The sequence below is a fragment of the Taudactylus pleione genome, unplaced genomic scaffold (genome assembly GCF_031769625.1).
Source record: "Taudactylus pleione unplaced genomic scaffold, aTauple2 ptg000086l, whole genome shotgun sequence".
NCBI classification, from domain to species: Eukaryota; Metazoa; Chordata; class Amphibia; order Anura; family Myobatrachidae; genus Taudactylus; species Taudactylus pleione.
This window is the reverse complement of record NW_028284488.1, coordinates 2271686-2291487: the sequence shown is the minus strand read 5'-3', so window position 1 is coordinate 2291487 and position 19802 is coordinate 2271686. Positions and strand designations below refer to the sequence as shown.

The window sequence follows — 19802 nt, the reverse complement described above, 5'->3', positions numbered from 1 at the left end:
GCTATCTCCAACAGTGGCTTAAATACACAGACAACCTCATTGTTCATTCTGAGCAATGACCTAGAGAGCTCCTCAGTTACACACAAGTGCAGCATTCCTATCTAGTTCTGCAAGGGTATCTCACATATATGCAAACACTTTGTATGTTTTCATTATCACATCTTTATTTCTAAAGCGCTGATATAGTATACAACACTACATTGAGAGAATCAAGATACAACACAAACAAATTACATGCAATGACATGAAACAGGAGGTAAAGCTGACCCTGCCCAATTGGGCTTACAATCTAAGAGATTTAGGGAGCACATGATGCGGAAGGTAGCAGAATAACAATTGGAGGGGAAAGTGTGGGCTGCATCATTATCAGCCTCTAATAATAAATAATTAAGACGTTATACTGTAGGTGACCGGCATTTCTGTGCAGCTACCAGTTGTGTGGTACAGTCAGAATGAGAAGAGACAGCAGAAGACACAGACATGAAACATGAAACCTTAAAACAGTCCACTGCTGCCAACCATAGCTCTCCTTCACCATATACCATAGGAGTGTCCTGGCTCTGCTAGCTCTACAGGAGACTTTTACTTTGATACTGTAGTTATCTGTAATTTTATAGTAACTGTGCATGGGCTGGTGTTTTTATTTAGTGTCATGTTTGCTTCTGGAAGAAGAGCCAGGACCGTTGTTCCCCATGTTCAATGGCAGCTGCTGTCACCATGCAATGAGCAGAGATTGCCAACGGAGTAATAAGAGATGGCAATAGCAATGACAGTTAAACTCAATGGGTTAATGGGCGAGCCTCAAAATATACTGTACTTACTGTACTGCCAACTCAATATTTTAAAATCTTTCTTTCACACACGTAAGGGCATCTATAGCCTCCAGACCTGAAAAGACAAACTAGAAAATATTCTCCAGTCACAACTGCATTAAATATTTCCATGGGTCCCAGATAGGAGCTGTAGGTAAAATAGAGAGAGAACTATAAATTATTTGTTGTGGTCTTGCACACAACCAGTGGTGGAAATACTGTGTGTGCAACTGGAGTGGCTGCTACAGGGCTTGCCCCAAGCACCCCCACCACTCGCCAAGGCCTCCAAATTTGATCTGCAAAGAGTATTATTTGCATGGTGCATGCGTTGTTGGGTAAACGGCCAGACCGCACATACCCAGAAGATGCCACTTCTTTGCAATTTTCAGAGCAGAGTGGATGGCCTGAGATGTTCCAGCGGTAGTGCCATGCCCCTACCGGGGCCTGGCTATGGGGCCTGGCAATGTACTATTCCCCCATTGCACACCACTTTTTGTTATAAAACCGTTAACATAATTTTTAAAGGTTACACACAAAACCGTCTGCAGAGATAAATCCAACCTGCTATTTTCTCCGTTTCTTAATTCTATTTCAAAATTAAAAAATAAAGACCTTATCCCGAATTCTCAGCAATTAGGGTTGTTATCACCATGCTAATAATCCACATCACCCACACTAACTAATGCACTGAGATGGTGAAGACTTTAATGGCAGACAACTGGATCATTTTGAATATTGCCGTGAGGGTTGTTCCTCCATGGATTCCAGCTTTATCATTTGCACCAGATGCAGTGTTATCTGTCACTGTAATCCTTAAATTCACAGACAGTGTAACTGGGTCCACACAGGCAGCAGCATTACCTAGTAGGTCTGTGTTTATTGCAGACTTAGATGAACACCATAGAGCAGGCATCACCAAATTACCATCAGTATAGTCTAAGATGTTCTATTTATGGACTGGTGCTTAAAGTATCATTAAACAGTTTTATTCTTGCTTCTCCTTCCCCGCTCACATTACCTTGTTTGTATTCATAATTTTTTCTTTTTAATATGTTATGTGGGTAATAAAATATATATAAATATATATTATACTATTGGCTTTTCTGGGCATTTCTCCCTTTTAACAACTGTGGAGTCCTACAATTAATGTCAAGTTGCACCTTTGTAGATGTCACAGATAATTTTAACATGAGCCAGGTAGAATGATATGATTCAGATGGTACAGTAAGTAACTGCACGTTGGTAGAATGATGTAATTCAGATGGTACAGTATCTGCTCTTTGACAGAATAATGTAATTCATATGGTACAGAAAGTATCTGCACCTTGGTGGAATGATGTAATTGAGATTGTATAGTAAGTATCTGCTCTTTGGCAGAATTATGTAATTCAGATGATAGTGGTACAGTAGGTATCTGCTAATTTGTCCTCTAATATTGTAGTGTGAGTAAAGCAGGAGCAACAATGATAAAACATACATCGACAAAAACAGTCACATAGAGATCTACAAGTCTTGGATGAAACTTATGCAATAAATTTCTTCATTTTCTTTTGTGCATTTAATATTCCCAAACTTTGCAAGTATTAGACACTTACTGATCCTGTGACACCCCCTGAAAGTCTCTGAGGGGAAGATCCATCAGGTCCTCTCCTTAAATATATTTGTTCCACTTTTGCTTTTAGTGTCAATAGACCTGCTATCAGACTTTCTGTGGCTTCCATCATAGATATGGTCAATTCATCAGGGGAAACCTAAAAGATAAGGATCACAATGATTTGTTCTTTGTGCCCTAATGATAACATCATGTTACATTACAAGGTTTTACCCAGAGTTTAAATCCAGCCCAAGATGAGTGCTGCACTTATCCTAATGATAGCATTGTATCTTCAGGCAACCCATTGTACAATATGGTATGATACCAAGACACAGGAGACCACTGTGTTCCCTACAATGATAACCAATACAGTCATCATTTATATTAGAACAAAGTATACCCTGATGCAGGGAAAAACCATATGGTCTTCCAGAGCCGTAACTAGACTTTCTGGTGCCATGTGTCAGAAATAGCATTGGCGCCCCCCTCATTTTTCAAAGGGACATAATGCACCCAAAAAAGGGCCATGGCTTCATGGGGAAGGGCCAGGGAAGAGATAGGAGAGGCCAGGAGATGCTGGGGATGAAATAAGAGGAAGCTCCAAGCAAGAATGATAATAAACATAAATTTGACAGGCCCAAACAGCGCCCCCTGACCTGTGGTGCCCTGTGCGATGGCACCGGCCGCACTACCCTAGCTACGGCCTACACAACATATACAGTAACATGTAGGAACACCTCCAACTTCATCTTCCACATCTGTTTCCCTACACACAGGAACTCTTCCCTTGGATGCGCCAAGGTAGTTGAGAGATCCTGTGTTTTCTGCTTGTTAGTCATTATCTATTGCACTTTCTGGAACGTCATTAGTTTCTTTAATACTTGACTCCTTATGGTCATGCACTCTTTATAGCTTGATATTCACATTACATTTAAGTCAGAGATAAACCTTTGAAAAGAACATAGGAGTATGCACTCTATCATATACACAGAAATGTATGTATGCGCAGTTTGCTAACTGGTAGAAATGTCTCCACAAAGTAGTATTATTGTTACACTTTGTATATACAGTATACAGGCAGCTGCATGCCAGTATGAGACACTTTATGAATACTGACAAAGAACAATTGATTTCAACCCATCAACAAGGATCTCTAAATAGGGTTTTTAAGAAAACTCTTCAATTTGGTTTGGGAGCTTAAATGTTTTGTTTCATACAGTACAGTGCACTTCTATTACCATACAGCTGGTCTCCTAACAAATTAGTGTGAGGATATTTATTTCTATTTTGCAAACTAATAATGCCTAATGTTGTCCTGGCTCCTGTCTGCACAGCCTATAAGTGGTAAATTAGGGGTGTGTAAGATTAAACATTCTTGTCCCAGGTACTGAGATAAGTATGGATCATTTTAATGTCTGTAGAAGAAAATAAGGACCCTTGATGTTGGGCTGTATGCTTAAATGTTTTGGTCAAAATATGAGCTAATACCTTATATTTTTATGGTACAAAATATATGCTGGCAAGGAAAACCACTGACAACAACTGATTATCTATCTATCTATCTATCTCTATCTATCATGCCCCAAGAGTTCTGTGGCACCATACAAGGGGATCTATCTGTCTGTGTATAATATATACTGTATATATATATATATATCTTACCTGCTCCCCATGTTTATGACTACATGAAGATGTCTTATCAGTGTTCTCTCCATATCTCCTGCAAGCCAGTTGGTCTCCTTGGGGGTCACTCTCTCCAGTACTTTCTGTAGGTGTTTTCTTATATAGAGATTGTGCAGATGAATCCATAACGACGTCTCTGTTGTCTACTTGTTCCTGGGGTTTTCCTGTATCTGCCCATTCTTCTGGTCTTTTCCCCTGGGAACTGCTGCTATTCATCATCTGTTGACATTCAGTCTGATTTCTTACATCACCTTTACTCTCCTCATCTGGCATTTCTTCCTGTGTAGAGTCGGTGTATTTGAGACATATCTTGTTTTCTGCTTGTTTGCTATTATCTATCTGAGTTTCTGGACCATCATCAGTTCCTTTAATGTTTGTTTCATTGTTGTCTTGTTCTCTTTGTAAATTAGAACCTTCTGCACCAGAGACAAGCTGGAACGGAAACACAGAAGTATTCACATTATCGCATACACATAGATGCCTAATAGGCATGGATAGCTATATCATTATAATGCCCCCAATTACTATTATTGTTGTTACTCTTTCTATATGGCTACACTTCATACATTTTAAGTTATCAGAGATGAGAATTGCTATATTGAATAACGTAAAGTCGGAACGATGCAACCTCTTACCTCTGTCTTAAATTGTCTCAAACTGAGCTGCTCTTTGAGTGTTAGCGGCTGCAGTAACTGGATGAGGTCTGATACAGGATCCTGCCCTTCTGGGACTGGTGTTTCTTTCTTATGATCACTATGTGCTTCATCATCAATCTGTAACATTTTTAGGACCATATGAACAACAAAAGATGATTTTATGAAATGATTGTGCATCCAGAGCAATATATGTAAAGAGGAGTACAAAATAACATGGATGTGCTCCAGTGCACTTTGATGGACTGCCCAGCACACACCAAGGCTCATACGGCATCTCTGCATTTACAGTAGGAGCAGCCTCTCTACACTTAAAGTGTGCCCTGATGTAAGAACAGCAGAAACATCTCTGGAGGGATCACTGCAAAAGTCTAATTGTCCCATAGAAGTCTTACTTCCAACCATAGCAATAGATTTTTTCTGTTATTCTACTAAAATATTGCTCGGCTGAAGCATGTTTATAGCCTAAATCTGATAGAGTTAAACTCTGAATATTGATTTGTTCAAATGTATGCTGACATGGAGATACAGGAGCTTTTACATATTCTCGCCAAGTATTTATATGTGCTTATTGTTTGCAATGGCAAAGAGATATATAAAATGTTGCAATGGAAAGTTACTGTCTGTATCTTTCTCATGCACAATGAACAAAGGTTCTTTAGTACTTGCCAAATATAGTAAAAAAAAATCTAGAAATGAGTAGTTGTTTGCTTATTTATACAATGCTGTCCCCTGCCGTTAATACAAATAGAATTTGTAGTGTATATGTGACCCTGATAAAAATGTTGGCAAACATTGACGCATGCTCTGAATATGATAAGATATGCAATGAAAAGCTATAGAAATCCCTGCCACGCCTAATAAAGATCAGAGTACTGTTTGAACACTATAACTGTGTGTTCATTTACTCTCCAGCCTTATTAACCCTTTCCTTTCCAGAAATCCTGGTTACCTGACAACTTGCCTTTATCAAATCATAATCATGAGAGTCAGTGATGAAATATTGGGATTATTTTTTATCACATGTACCACTTCATGTGTGAAGCTTTTTATTGCATTGCTTGGTGTGCACCTAGAAATGTACTTCTCCGCTATAGGCTGGTGGAGAACACAATCCATTTGGAATATTACAGATCAGGAAAGTATGGACACATTTCTATTAATAAGGAGTAGGGATGTGCAGGCTCGGATAGGTTCGAGTTTGCACGTGGAGTTCGGATTTTTCCCTCCAAAAAAACGGAACTCAGAACGAGGCAAAACGTCATCTTACATGGACGAACATCATCATTCCTGGACAAAAGACCAGGAATGATGATGTTCGTCCATGTAAGATGACGTTTTGCCTCGTTCTGAGTTCCGTTTTTTTGGAGGGAAAAATCCGAACTCCACGTGCAAACTCGAACCTATCCGAGCCTGCACATCCCTAATAAGGAGGTAGGCAAGGGGTTTGTGGTGCTTTTTTTAAGATTAAGGGCCTGATGTACTAAGCCTTGGAGAGTGATAAAGTGGAGAGAGATTAAGTACCAGCCAATCAGCTCCTAAATGTAATTTATCAAAAACAGTCTGTAACATGGCAGTTAGGAGCTGATTGGCTGGTAGTTTATCTCTCTCCACTATATCACTCTCCAATGCCCCCATTATATGTGGCGTTTCTTTTTTTACTCGCAAATCAAGCAATAATAAGGTTGTGAGAACTGCCACTGTGTTACAAGGCTGGAGATCCTATAAGACAAAGGACAACACTACCAATATGTCTCACCCCCTTAGCTAGATCCAGGATGAGCTCTCTCAACTCCACTTCCTGCTTTAGCTGCACCTGTACAAGGAGTCTCACAGCACAGTCCCCCCATGTCACTGCTCCACGCTTCTCCTGCAGACATGTCTTTGTCACCGTCATAGCAAGAAGGAAAAGTTGTCTCAGTGGGTTTCTTACAGCTTTAATAACCGGTGCTAAAGCAATAGAGAGGAACCAAAGCTATGTATTAAAGTTCCCATAACAGATTCATTTAGTGATACTCAATTACTTTACACAATGATTACTGTAGCATGATATGAAAGTGCATATAGGTTTATCATAGTAGGAATGCTCAGCAGAGTTACAGATAAGATTACATATATTTTTGAATATTGCTAGGAACATTGCATTCAATTATTATGTGTTTGACATCCAGGGGCATGGCAAGACCTATGGGGGCCCCAGGATGGTGTGCTGCTGTAACAGGCCCAGCCAGCACCATCACTCCTCACTACTCCTAGGAGGAGAATTGGCCAGAGGTGTAGCAGTTACACCAGTTAAACATTAGGGGCAGCATTGGATTAAGGCAGAGAGATGTGCCCTGCAGCAGCACAGTGCTGAGAAGCCGCTGGCCGAATTACTCGGTGCAAGGAGAGGGCCTGCTCCTGCTCCTATTGTAGTCATTCCCTTGATGACATCCATACACCTACATGGTATGAATATGGCATATCTTAAATTGTTTTCTTTCTCTTAATTAACATTTATGTATGTTTATGAAAAACAAATGGCATCATAGTCAGAGAATGTTTGGCTTTATCCAGTTGTACCAAATTAAATATTTGTAAGTGACGTTGTTTATGGTAATAACTAATTCTGAAAACATAACTCTCTGTTTTGCTCTTCTTCATAATTATTATTTATGGAACCATGACATTAATATCTCTTTATATAGAGTACTAGTAATTTGGACCCAGCTTTTACCGGGTCACCCCGCCTCCGCCCTCACCTCTGCCCTGCTATACTTTCTCCCAGTGCCAGGGCTGCAGGGTTCTCCTCCTGGTCTGTCCCATACCTGACATTACAGTAAGGCTATTGTGCTAGATGTGGCTCCACTGCCATCTACTGGCTACAATCATAACTGTTTTGTTTATTCATAACATGGAAAACAATGATCAATGAGAATGAATAACATTTATATGTTTTTCTCTGCCAATTGGTAAAGAAGACGATATTTGAATCCAGTTTCCCGTCATCATGGAAATTCTCCATCATAAGAAGCGATGCTACAATATCCATCGTTTGTTCTGCTTAAAGCACAGCTACTAATTATACAAATCTTATTCTAGAGTTAGCAGGAAAAAACTATTTATGTTATAAGGGATAGTATCTATAATTCTTCCAATTTATACTTCACTTTCAGTATAAACTTTGTCTGTACAATATCACTTTCACAAACCTGTCACTGTGTTATCAATGTAGAACCAGACAGAGCTTAACTACTGTGGAGCATTACACTAGCTGGTTACACACTGTTCTATTAGAGGTCATTGAAGCACAGACCTTCCTCCATGGGGTCCTTGTGTTCCTCTGGCTTACTGTGTAGCAGATTTGATGATGGTTCCTGTAATTCATCATGGCTGCAGCTTTGTAAGAGTTGAAATAAGAGGTCTCTTGCTTCTTCCTGTCTCCTGAGTAGAGATAACACTTTGTCCTCCTGCATGCATGTGAGAGAAGATATAGTACAACCTACTTGATTGGCTGTATATTCAAGGTATGAATTATTGATGTGCTATATTTGGCATAGTTTCTGCAATACCACAAGTAACTAAACCTAATTCTGTGTATTCTTTCATTACATCCCAGGTATAGCACAGGACAAATGGGATCATTTATAGAACTGTAAATCTGTTGGACCCAAGTGCATCTGTTGCTCTGTAATGTCATGCACCATTTTGTACAGAGAAACACTGTATATGGATTAGCAAGCCAAGATGGCGGCATCTGCACATTTCGCAGCCGTGGACTATAGGCCATGATCTATACTTTCAATATGAAGCCTTTAGCACCTTTTGGTCATAGTAAGAAATTAATTTGTAATAAAATCACACAAAAGTGACATGTAATAGAGACAGTCCAAATGTCTCTCCATTCTTATGATTAACTTAAACAAAGCAGTATCTTAGAAGAAAAACATAAATCATTCCATTAATGAAGAGCTGGTCAAACAGTAGTAGCAGGCTGGACTTTGTACTATTTCCGCTGTGCACATTTTCAATCAGCCCTGTCTTACCTCCGGTGACATTTTCTGCAAGTTATTCTGTTTTTTTACCACATTTGGTTTTGATCTTTGTCCTGTGATAAGTCTGATATGAGCAAGTTCCTCAAAGCAGGAATCCAAACACACAGGGTTTTCGTCCCAGAATCTAGATAAAAAAAGATGTTCAGTGACTTATTTGAGTAGATTTAATGTAGTCCTAGGGATAGATTTACTAAAGGTTGATTCAGATCGAATTAAAATTGATCTAAATGAATCAACATCGACAGGCTTTCCAAACGCAAAATCTACATATTTATTATCTGTAGGGTTTCAACTGAAATTGAATATTAAATTTTTTTTATTTTAAGTTATACCAAATAGGTAGTATATGGATTACTGAATAACTGGTTACTATGTTGAGAGATCACAAAACACCTCAAGCAAATCACACACATGTAGACAAAAGCAACTGGACACTGATAGCAAATAGATCAACAAGATTTAATTAAAGTCAGTACAGGTTGAGTCTCCCATATCGAAATATTCCGAAATACGAAATAATTCTAGCATGACTGAGATAATGAAACCTTTGATTTTTGATGGTTCAATGTACACAAAGTTTGTCTAAGGCACAAATTGTAAAAAATATTGTATAAAATTACTTTCAGGCTGTCTGTACAAAGTATATATGAAACATAAATGAATTTCATTTCTATGCACAAACTTCGCTTGAGCCACAAAATTATTGAAAATATTGTATAAAATTATCTGCAGGCTGTGTGTATAAGGTGTATATAACACATAAATGCATAATGTGTGTATATTGGAGTCCCATTCCCAAGATATTTCAGTACGAAATGAAAATATTCCAAAATACGGAATATTCCATTATCCAAAATACCCCTGGTCCCAAGCGAGACTCAACCTGTACTATGTTGGTCCACCATGTGCAGTGATTACTGCAGACACCCTTCTTAGCAACTATCCACAAGTTCCTGGACAACAGCAGGGAGTATGTTTTACCATTCTGCCTTAAATACAGTGACCAACTGTGACACTGAAGAAGGTCGAGTCGGCCTAGAAAGCACCCGTCACTCCAATTCGTCTAAGAGGCTCTCACTGGGGTTAAGGGCCCTGATTCAGAGCCGGACGCTCTGACCAGAGCGCTCGCTCTGAATCAGGGCCCACCTCCATTAAAATGGAGCGTCCTCCTGGACGCTCGTATAGCTGTGGGTCACCACCCACAGCATATACGAGCGTGCAAAAAGATGGTCGCGATGGTCTCGGAACTGCGAGTGAAAGCCTGCGGTTGGGTTTCCCAACCGCAAAGGCCAGGAGTGATTTTGGCTCTATCAGAGCCAAAATCACTCCCACTGACATCACTAGTGATGTCAGTGGGGCCGGCTTCAGACGGTAGGCGTTCCCTTGGGAACGCCTCCGTCTGGCAGGCACGCCCACCAAAGGGGGCGTGCTGTCAGTCACCATCGACAGCACGCCCCCTTTGGTGAGACACTCCGAGCGAAGGAAAGTCCTTCGCTCGCCGGGTCTCGCGCATGCGCACGACGGAGGGAGCTCCGTCGTGCGCATGCGCAGTGGGGAACATCGACCCACTTGCGAGCGTACTGCCGCTTGCGAGTGGGTCTGAATGACCCCCAAGATGTGGACTCTGAGCTGACTAGTCCATCCGTGTTACCAAATTTTCTGTATACCAGTCCAGCGCCGTTCTACAATCATGACAGGTGGCATTGTCTTCCTGAGAAAAACTTTTGTTGTTTCCGTAGTACTGCAAGTGCATGGGCCTCCCTACAAAGTGTTCTTGTTGACACCGCCACATTAGTGGCCATTTGGAACTCATGTGCAATGGTATGCATTTCGCTTGCACGGGGGTGTTCAATCACTTTTGTCTACATAGTGTAATTAGATCTACTCAGTGCCCAATGCTAAGCAAGAGGCATCCGTATGTATCAGTGCAATGTAAATCACCTCTGCTCCCAGTATGGTTCCACCACAAGCAGAGCAGCTCTGAATCCACCTTCCATTTTCACTTTGATTATCTGTGCAAACAGCTGGAGGTACTGGAATGCTTGGGAACCCGAGCTGCTGAAGGGAAAATTAGTATATTTAGTAACTATAAAATATACATTTACTGCATAAGGTATGAGCCCCTTATGGTTTCTAGGCCCAGTAGTAATCTCAGCAACTACATGATTATAGCTACATTGCTATGGCACATCACCTCCTTCCCCCATCCTGATTAGTGACAGTTTCCCTCTCCTGCTCCAGCCTCCTCTGTAGTTCTTTCAGTGCTTGGACACCTGTCTGTGTGGCCTCTTTACATGAGCAGCTGCTTTCTTCCTCCCTACAAATGAAATAAATGACACTTTGATCAACTGAGGATGAATACATCCCAGGGAAAACAATTGTGAATTGCAAAGATTGAAAATGGCAGAAGTCAAGGGAACATTCCCAGGCAAGTCTAAAATCATCAAAGGTTGTACACTGTATGTATAAAGGAGTTTGTGCAACCAGGAAAGTGCAGAGTGACAAACTTTACCTTTAATCTCTTTCTATACTCAAAAAACTTGCTGAACCCAGACCGTCATTGCTGTGTGACTGGATCTTAAAGACCACCAAGAACATTTGCAATCTGTGTCCCAGCAGGCTCAGCGGTGCATTGCTCCTCTCTGTATGCTGGGAGAAGGTGTGGCTGTGGTCTGAGGATGTCCCAGCAGGCTCAGCAATGCCCTGCTCCTCTCTGTATGCTGGGAGGAGGCGTGGCTGTGGTCTAAGGATGTCCCAGCAGGCTCATCAGTGCATTGCTCCTCTCTGTATGCTGGGAGGAGGCGTGGCTGTGGTCTGAGGATGTCCCAGCAGGCTCAGCAGTGCACTGCTCCTCTCTGTATGCTGGGAGGAGGCGTGGCTGTGGTCTAAGGATGTCCCAGCAGGCTCAGCAGTGCACTGCTCCTCTCTGTATGCTGGGAGGAGGCGTGGCTGTGGTCTGAGGATGTTGCAGCAGGCCCAGCAGTGCATTGCTCCTCTCTGTATGCTGGGAGGAGGCGTGGCTGTGGTCTAAGGATGTCCCAGCAAGCTCAGCAGTGCACTGCTCCTCTCTGTATGCTGGGAGGAGGCGTGGCTGTGGTCTGAGGACTGGCTGGACCAATTTGCAATAGGTAGCACTTTTTCTAATGTACAGTATCAATTTCTATTTCGTAAGCATGGCTAGTTTTGTATATTAATTTAAGCAAAAGGTAGAGGACAAAGAAATGGAACCACCAATATAAAGTCACATAATAGGGCAATGGGCCAACATGCAGCCAGTTTGACTTACATGCAATTTAGCATTGAGTCTGCTGAAAACGCTGTTCTCAATAGACCCTTTATCCTCCACAGCTCACATACAGCGGTCAGCCACCAGTTAACACAATGCATTTTACGGCCGGAGAATGATGGCAAACAACAAGACCTGTGTGTTTCCAAAACCACTCTGCCTTTATTTTGGACAGACAGATTATTTTATAGCACTCAAATTACCATAGAGACAAATAAATCTAGTCTGCACATGGTCAATAACTTTGCCTATCTGATCTAATTATAATATCTATGAATATATTTCAAGCATTAGATACATCGTCAGTAGATGGCAGTATTGTCTAACTTATCAATAAACGAATATTAGTATCTACAGATATAAATTTAAATGACATCTCCTTGACAGATTTATTAGCTATGTCTAGCCTTGGAGAACATAAATCCTTGATAGTAAACAGTGTCTGACATTTTACACCACTGTTCTGAATAGAACCATAGAATCTCTTATCTTTCCTGTCATATAAATCGGACTTGAATACAAAGGGTGAATACACTCTACTACCTTAATTAGCTAACATAAGTTATTCTATATGAATACATTCCTAAGATCTAGAATAGATAGATAAGGAATGAGGCCCTTCTCAGGCACAATGTCTCACACAGAATATCATTTCTTCTTAGCATTTGAACACAAAATGAAGTCATGCTTTAATATGATTCGTCACTTTAAACACAATCTGGAATTGAGAAAAAAAATAACTGAATGGACAGGCCGGGTGGATTTCCCTTTAATTGTGTAAGGTATATGTATGTACATTGTGGATTACTGGAGCAGGTGGTGCTACTTGTGAAACACTTAAAATCTGTCAAAATAAAAAAAATAAAAATATATAGCAACAAAAAAAAAAGAGCAGACACAACAGTAATCTATGAGGCAGATTTATCCACTGGACTGAGACAAATTGAAGTGTATGTGCATAATAGTAAAATAAAAACTTAATTTTTATTGGAATTCATTAAATCACTAATCCACACAGGAGTAGTAGGTTGCAAAATATATTTAAAAATAAAGATTGTGATCAGAAAATAAAGTGATCAAAATTATTTTTCAAAAGAAATATAAAAATCTCTCTGTATTTAATGAATTATAATAGATTCATTATAACATTATTCTTATTTAGTGAAACAAATCACATGAAATGACTATACAATAAATATCTGGAATTGAGCAGGGAGAATACTTCACCATTATTCTTCCCAAAAAATCCACTCAGTTCACACCATACTGATTACAGTGGAATGTAATGATACAAGCATAACCTATAAATGCTCTATTGGGTTCTGATTAATAAATATAATTATCATCAAATGATTGGGTGACAAAATGTCCTTTGTGTATGGGGCATAGTCATCCTGGAAAACACATCAACGAAAATGATCCCGCAAAATTATGGAAACATATTGCAGTCATTGATCTGTATCTGTAACATGTTTTATTTCTGCTTCAAGTTATTGCGCATATATCAGGAACGTGAATATTGTGCTTCTATCCCACAGTGTTGCTTTTTATCTTCAGAGTCCCATGATGATAAAGCCTGTATTTGGGCAACTTCTAGCAAGCCAAAAGCCTTGGGCCATGTTTCTCAGGAGTCTCTTCCTGTAGCCATGCTGGCCATAATCATAGGCCATAGTAGCACAATCCAGCATTTTTTATACACAATCATGACCATGAAGGGTTGTCAGTTAATTAATCCCTTGCCTGGCATGGTCGCATGAGATGCGACCACACCAGGCTGGGATTTTCCTGACACAATCGCAACTGATGTGACTGTGGTAGATGAGCATGCTGGAGGCTTATCTTGTGGAAGCCGCTGGGCTCAGCCCACCTGGCCAGCCCCTTGGTTGCTGTGGCAACCACCTCCTGCCAGCCAGGTTACAGAATGGGTCGCCCCCAAAAAGATCGCCCGACATTCTTCCTGTAGCCCGGGCTCAGGGGAGCTGTGGCTTTCCTTCTCTTCCCCCTGCCACAGTCACTGTCGGGGGCGGTTGCGATAGATCCTGATAGGAGCAGATCTGATAGATCTGAAAGATATATTATTCACATCTGCAGGTGTGTACAGACTAGAGATGAGCGGGTTGGTTCTGCTGGAAAGCGAATACACCAGAACATTGGGGTTCTGAGTCAAACCGAACCCCCATTCGGGTCACTTTGGGGGTTCTGAGTAGAAGGACTTGCCGCAAGTCAGATCTCGGATCTAAAAACCAGATCTTGCATGTTTTTAAATGCATGTATGTCCCTCCCTTGTGATTCCAATGTCAAAATTGACTGGAAATGAATGTTGTTGATGTTAATAATACTATAGGAACAAACACAGGCCCAAGTTACATGCGTTTACCTGTTTTTTATAAAAAAAAAATCACGAAATCCAAAATCAAAACCGAACCAAAACACTTGAGGGTGGTTTGCCAAAACATGACCGAAACCAAAATATGAGGGTCTGTGCACATCTCTAGTATAGGCGACTGACTTACTGATCCATATGCTGGCCACAAGAACCAGCGACATATTTAAATGCCCGCCCATGTAATGAGGCTGATTGGTAAGTGCGTATGCCTACCAAAATTTGTCGCACGTCCGTGGCACCATCAGCCAAGTGTGTAACCCACATTAATGGCAGGTTCTGTTGTAGTGAACAGGAAAGGATGCGAGTGCTTGGACTGTTTCATACTGCAGTTTCAATCACTCAAGTAGAAATGTTAGAAATGGGATGTAGTTATATTACCGCCGCCCATCAGAATCCTGATGGTGGAAGGCTGACTTGGGACTAAAGATAGGCGTCGAAATCCTGACGCCTTTCTTTAGCCCGATGACGAAATCCCGACAACCGGCATCCTGAATGAAGGTAAACGGGTATTGTTAGCTCTTTGCCGTGGGGGGGAGGGTTAGGTTTAGGCACCCACCAGGGAGGTTAGGCTTAGGCACCACCAAGAGAGGGTTAGGGTACTTACGTGCCACTGTTGGGACATGTCTTCATCGGGCTACTGGTGTCGGTGTGGGAACCGGCAGCTATTCAGCCATATTTCATACCGATTCCAGTTAGAAACAACTTAAATACATTGGGCAGGATGCATCAACCCAAATATGTGGTCAAACCTCAGAAAATTTAATTTTCGAAGGTTTGACCGCATTCCTGATATGCACCAAGCTCCGGAAAACAGAACTTTCCCGAGCCTGGACCTGATACACAACGGTATCTATAGATGGCGTTGCCTAATAGAAGTCTATGGGCTTCTTACCGCTAAGTTCCCTGAGAGGTATTCCATCTGATACCTCCCAGTGTCTCCCGCGGCTCACGCATGCACTGACTGAGAGCCGCGCATGCGCAGAAGGACTCCTGGGTGATAAACCTGGAAGTCCTTATTTCGCAAATGACAGCTCTTACGGGAGAGCTGTCTTTTGCGATTTTAGCTGCAATTGTACAAGCATATGGCGTTACTAAACGCCATTATGCTTTCGATCAGTGGCAGGATGCATCACATGCAAAATGCAATGCTCGAGGCATCCCACCCAATGTGTGCATATTTGTCTACCAGAATAATTTTTTAAATAGACTTATCAAATGGGCGACATCATTTGTTATTGTTACAATATGTCTGTGTTAAATGTTTGTTTAAATGTTTCTTTGTTCTCTTGCTGTTCAGATTCTACTCACCTGAAGTTGTGTGCTGCCCCTGGGAGCTGGCATAATACCAGCTCACTGCCTCTCTCCAAACCAAACGCTGCCAGCATCTTGAACTCATTTAAATTCTGATCCTTCTCCTCAGTGTTTAATGAGGACCAGACCTGTGCCCCTGCCAATGACAGTATGTACTGATATTACACCAGCTATTATAGCTTGTATAACACTTAATTAAATGAGTAATTGCATTTAAGGCTGCTGTCAGAATTTGTGGCCCGGTATAGATGAAACAGGATAAAAACTCCCTCTCATTTTCCATTTTTCTCTGCCAAATATATTGCTTATGATCCCCTAACTTTATTAGCCTCATCAATCTATTGGTGTAATACCCATCAAATTTCATCCAAATAAGCTTGTTAGCATAGCATGAACTAAATATAAAGGTGAAGATATAGCACACATACTATATATACAAATTGTAATAGGCCAGTGGTCTGGGGGCTCTACTTAACATGGAGGCTTCCAGAGCCAACACCCATCCACCAAGTAGCAGGGACAGATTGAAATTATGTCCATCTCCACACTTAGGGCCTGATTCAGAGCCGGACGCTATTTGCACTCGCTCGTTCAGAAAATAGGGGTGGCTATTCAAATGAACCGTTCGCTCTTTGCGGTCTGTTCACGCCTCTATGTCTGAACGAGCGAACAAAACTTGCGGTCGTTTTTTTTAAAAATACGCCCCCTGGCCGCTCGCATCCTACGTCATGTCTGCTATTTATTAGATTAATCGAGTACATCGACCAGGGTATGAACTGCTCGCTATTCTTGTGGTTGGTTTTTGCTACCACAATTTTGTGAGCAGTTCTGGCTATAAAATAACCCAGTGACGTGGTCAATGACGCTGCTGTATCAATTATGCACACCCTTAAAACGCCCGTTTTGACCTTTAAGCACGCCTGCGTTCGGATCTCCACTCCCTGTTTTCAAGCACCTTCCCCTGTTACCACCCACATACGCCTCATTCTGTCACTCAAAGTAGCAGGCATTCGCTATTTAGCGAACAAACGATTTTCGGCCGCACTGACTGGTTCGCGCATGCGTATTACGATCTGTACGCATGCGCAGTTGGGCAAACATCGCTCAGAGCGAACGAGCGGCCGCTTACGAGCGGCTCTGAATCAGGCCCTTACTCCACATACACCCCTTCTCACACTGTGCCCCATATGTCCATCTCCACACTTACTCCACATACACCCCTTCTCACACTGTGCCCCATATGTCCATCTCCACACTTACTCCACACACACCCCTTCTCACACTGTGCCCCATATGTCCATCTTCACACTTACTCCACATGGGAAGCAATTGGAAAGCCGACTGCCTAAATACCGGCAGCCGGCTTCCCGACTGTCATATCCCGGCAAGGGTGAAATGCCGGGCGTCTAGATGTAGACGCCCGCATTTCCCCAACACCGGTAGACCGGCGCCCGGCATCCCGATCGTAGTGATGCCAGGCACCGAGAGCGGACAGCCGCGGAGGGGGAGGGTTAGGTTTAGGGCTCCCGGGGGGGACTTAGAGTTAGGCACCCCCCCGGGAGGGTTAGGGTTAGGCTAGGGGGAGAGAGGGTTAGGGTTAGGCACCCCCGGGGGGGACTTAGGGTTAGGCACTTGGGGGGGAAGTTAGGGTTAGGCACCCCTAAGGAGGGTTAGGGTTAGGGGGGTTAGGTTAGTAGATACTCACCTATCCACGATCGGGATTTCCAGCGCTGTCGGGTTTCCGCTGCTCGGAACTCTGCTGATGTCGGCCTGCCGCTAACGGGAATCGAACCGCCGGCCATGCGGCCGGCGGTATTTCATACCCATTCCCTCCACATACACCCCTTCTCACACTGTGCCCCATATGTCCATCTCCACACTTACTCCACATACACCCCTTCTCACACTGTGCCTCATATGTCCATCTCCACACTTACTCCACATACACCCCTTATCACACTGTGCCCCAGATGACTCCCTGATCACCATCCATACCCAGCATGCCCCCTCACTCGTCTCTGCACAACATTCCCTTCTCATCTACTTGTACCCATTATGGACACTCCTCACCCTCCTCACCAGTCTCTGCTCCACGTGCCCCCTCATCATCTGCTTGAGCCTCAAAAGCCCAGACTTCTCCTGCTTATGTGTCACATGGCCACTCTTTACCTCCTTCAACTCCACTGCTCCTCCCTCCCAATCTGATCCCAACATGACCCTATTCACCTGATTGTGCTTCACATTCCCACTCTTCCCCTACTATAATCCCACATGTCCCGCTCTTTACCAATCTGTGTCCCCTTCTCATCTGCTTGTGCCTCACATGTCTTCCTTCTCAACTGTAATCTCATAGAGATGTCCCGGAGTCCTGATTAATGCATAAGGGAACCAACTGCCAGTGGCGTCGCTGCGTGTGCTGACACCTGGTGCGGCGAGGGACCGCGCCCCAAAAAGGGGGCGTGGCTTCAGAAAAGGAAGCGTGGCTTCCTAAAGGGGGCATGGTCTCGCGGACCGAATCTGGTCCCCGGCCCGTGTATCTCTATGGAGTGGTGGGGGGTGCGGGCACTGCAGGCTCTCTCACTGTGACAGGAGCTGAGTGCTGCACCCGGCTCCTGTCTCTGAGGGGAAGCCTGCACCTTGGTGTCACCCCTCGGCGGGTGACATCCAGGTGCGGCCCGCACCCTCTTTGTGACGCCACTGCCAGCTGCTACTGTATATGATGTTTAATGACAAGAAGGGAAGAAATGTGATGGTACTGAAAGAATTTGCAGAGCGTCGTTCCATCATTTTCCATCCCCTAATCTGACCGGGTGCATATCCTCTGATGGCATCCCTATTTGTGTTATCTATATATATAAAATCAAATGTCCTGACTCATAGACTGACTGACTGATCAACGCCCAGCCCAAACCCCTGGACCTAGAAACATGACAATCGGGGAGTATATTCCTTCCATGACGTAGGTACCCACTAAGAAGGGATTTTTCAAATTTGACTCCTAAGGGGGTGAAAAGGGATAAAATGCCCCCCCCCCCGTGTAATGTCCTGTCTGACTGACTCATCATGGCTGCAGCACAGTTCATATTCAAATAAGGGAGTCACACCAGCTGTCACCCCAACTGCTGCCAAACGTGTGGCTCCCCTATTTGAATAGTAAGGGTAAGAGAATGTGTTACTACAGGTGAGAGGGAAAATGTGTTACAACAGCAGTGAGAGGGGAATGTATTACTATAGAGGTGAGGGAGGGAATGTGTTACCACACAGATGAGGAAGGGGAATGTGTTGCTATAGAGGTGAGGGAGGGGAATGTGTTGCTACAGGGGATATAGGGGTAATGTGTTACTACAGAGGCGAGGGAGGGGAATGTGTTACTACAGGGGTGAGCGGGGGTAATGTGTTGCTACAGAGGTGAGGGAGGGGAATGTGGTACAACAGGTGGGAGGGAGGGATTGAATTTCTACACAGGTGAGGGAGGGGAATGTTGAATGTGTTACAACATGGGCAAGGGAGGTAATTAGAAGAAAGAGAGGACCTTGCACTTCAGGATAAGCGTGTATTACACAGGGGAGCTGCTTCGAAGAAATGGGGAGGTCGTCTCTCCCAAAAGGTAAATAACAAAGGAAAATTCGGAGCGCTACATCATGTGCAGTCAGTGTGTGCTTGAAACAGAAAATCGCTCTAATGGGTTAAATCCAATGGTGCATGTCAATCAATGCAACAGTACAATGGAGTATTTCTGAACATATCAATGTTTACTGTATCAAAAACTAAGAACAATATTCCAGCACTAGTGTCATGAAACCACAGAAAAACCTCACTGATGCAGTGACGATAGTGAGTATGTGGTATTGTGGCTCAAACAAAATAACAATAAATCACAAATCATGAATGACATCACATAGGTCAGATGCACTGATGATAATCAGATGTATGGGTAGTGACCACGGTGGGTCACAGGTGTAGAGGGATTGGGGATGAGGCAAAAAGGGGGGCCAAGCAGTAATAGTTGAATGTTAGTTCCAAAATCTCAAAAAAACGTAGCA

The 19802-nt window shown here is 42.8% G+C and overlaps 1 protein-coding gene across 2 annotated transcripts in view; it reads right to left on the bottom strand.

Moving 5' to 3' along the window:
• Positions 1-300: 300 nt before the first annotated feature.
• The window catches only part of LOC148529102 (uncharacterized), a 39027-nt gene continuing 19525 nt past the window's right edge, over positions 301-19802 (bottom strand). The window contains exons 11-19 of one of the 2 annotated variants that reach the window (XM_088468866.1): positions 15757-15895; positions 10971-11093; positions 10718-10834; positions 8768-8900; positions 8038-8191; positions 6502-6692; positions 4725-4862; positions 4069-4521; positions 301-2563 (exon numbers count right to left, since the gene is read on the bottom strand). In XM_088468866.1, coding sequence (XP_088324992.1) covers positions 2396-2563; positions 4069-4521; positions 4725-4862; positions 6502-6692; positions 8038-8191; positions 8768-8900; positions 10718-10834; positions 10971-11093; positions 15757-15895 — 1616 coding nt within the window. In that variant the 3' untranslated portion in view covers positions 301-2395. The remainder of the gene's footprint in view (positions 2564-4068; positions 4522-4724; positions 4863-6501; positions 6693-8037; positions 8192-8767; positions 8901-10717; positions 10835-10970; positions 11094-15756; positions 15896-19802) is intronic. The other variant, XM_088468867.1, reaches the window with a different exon arrangement.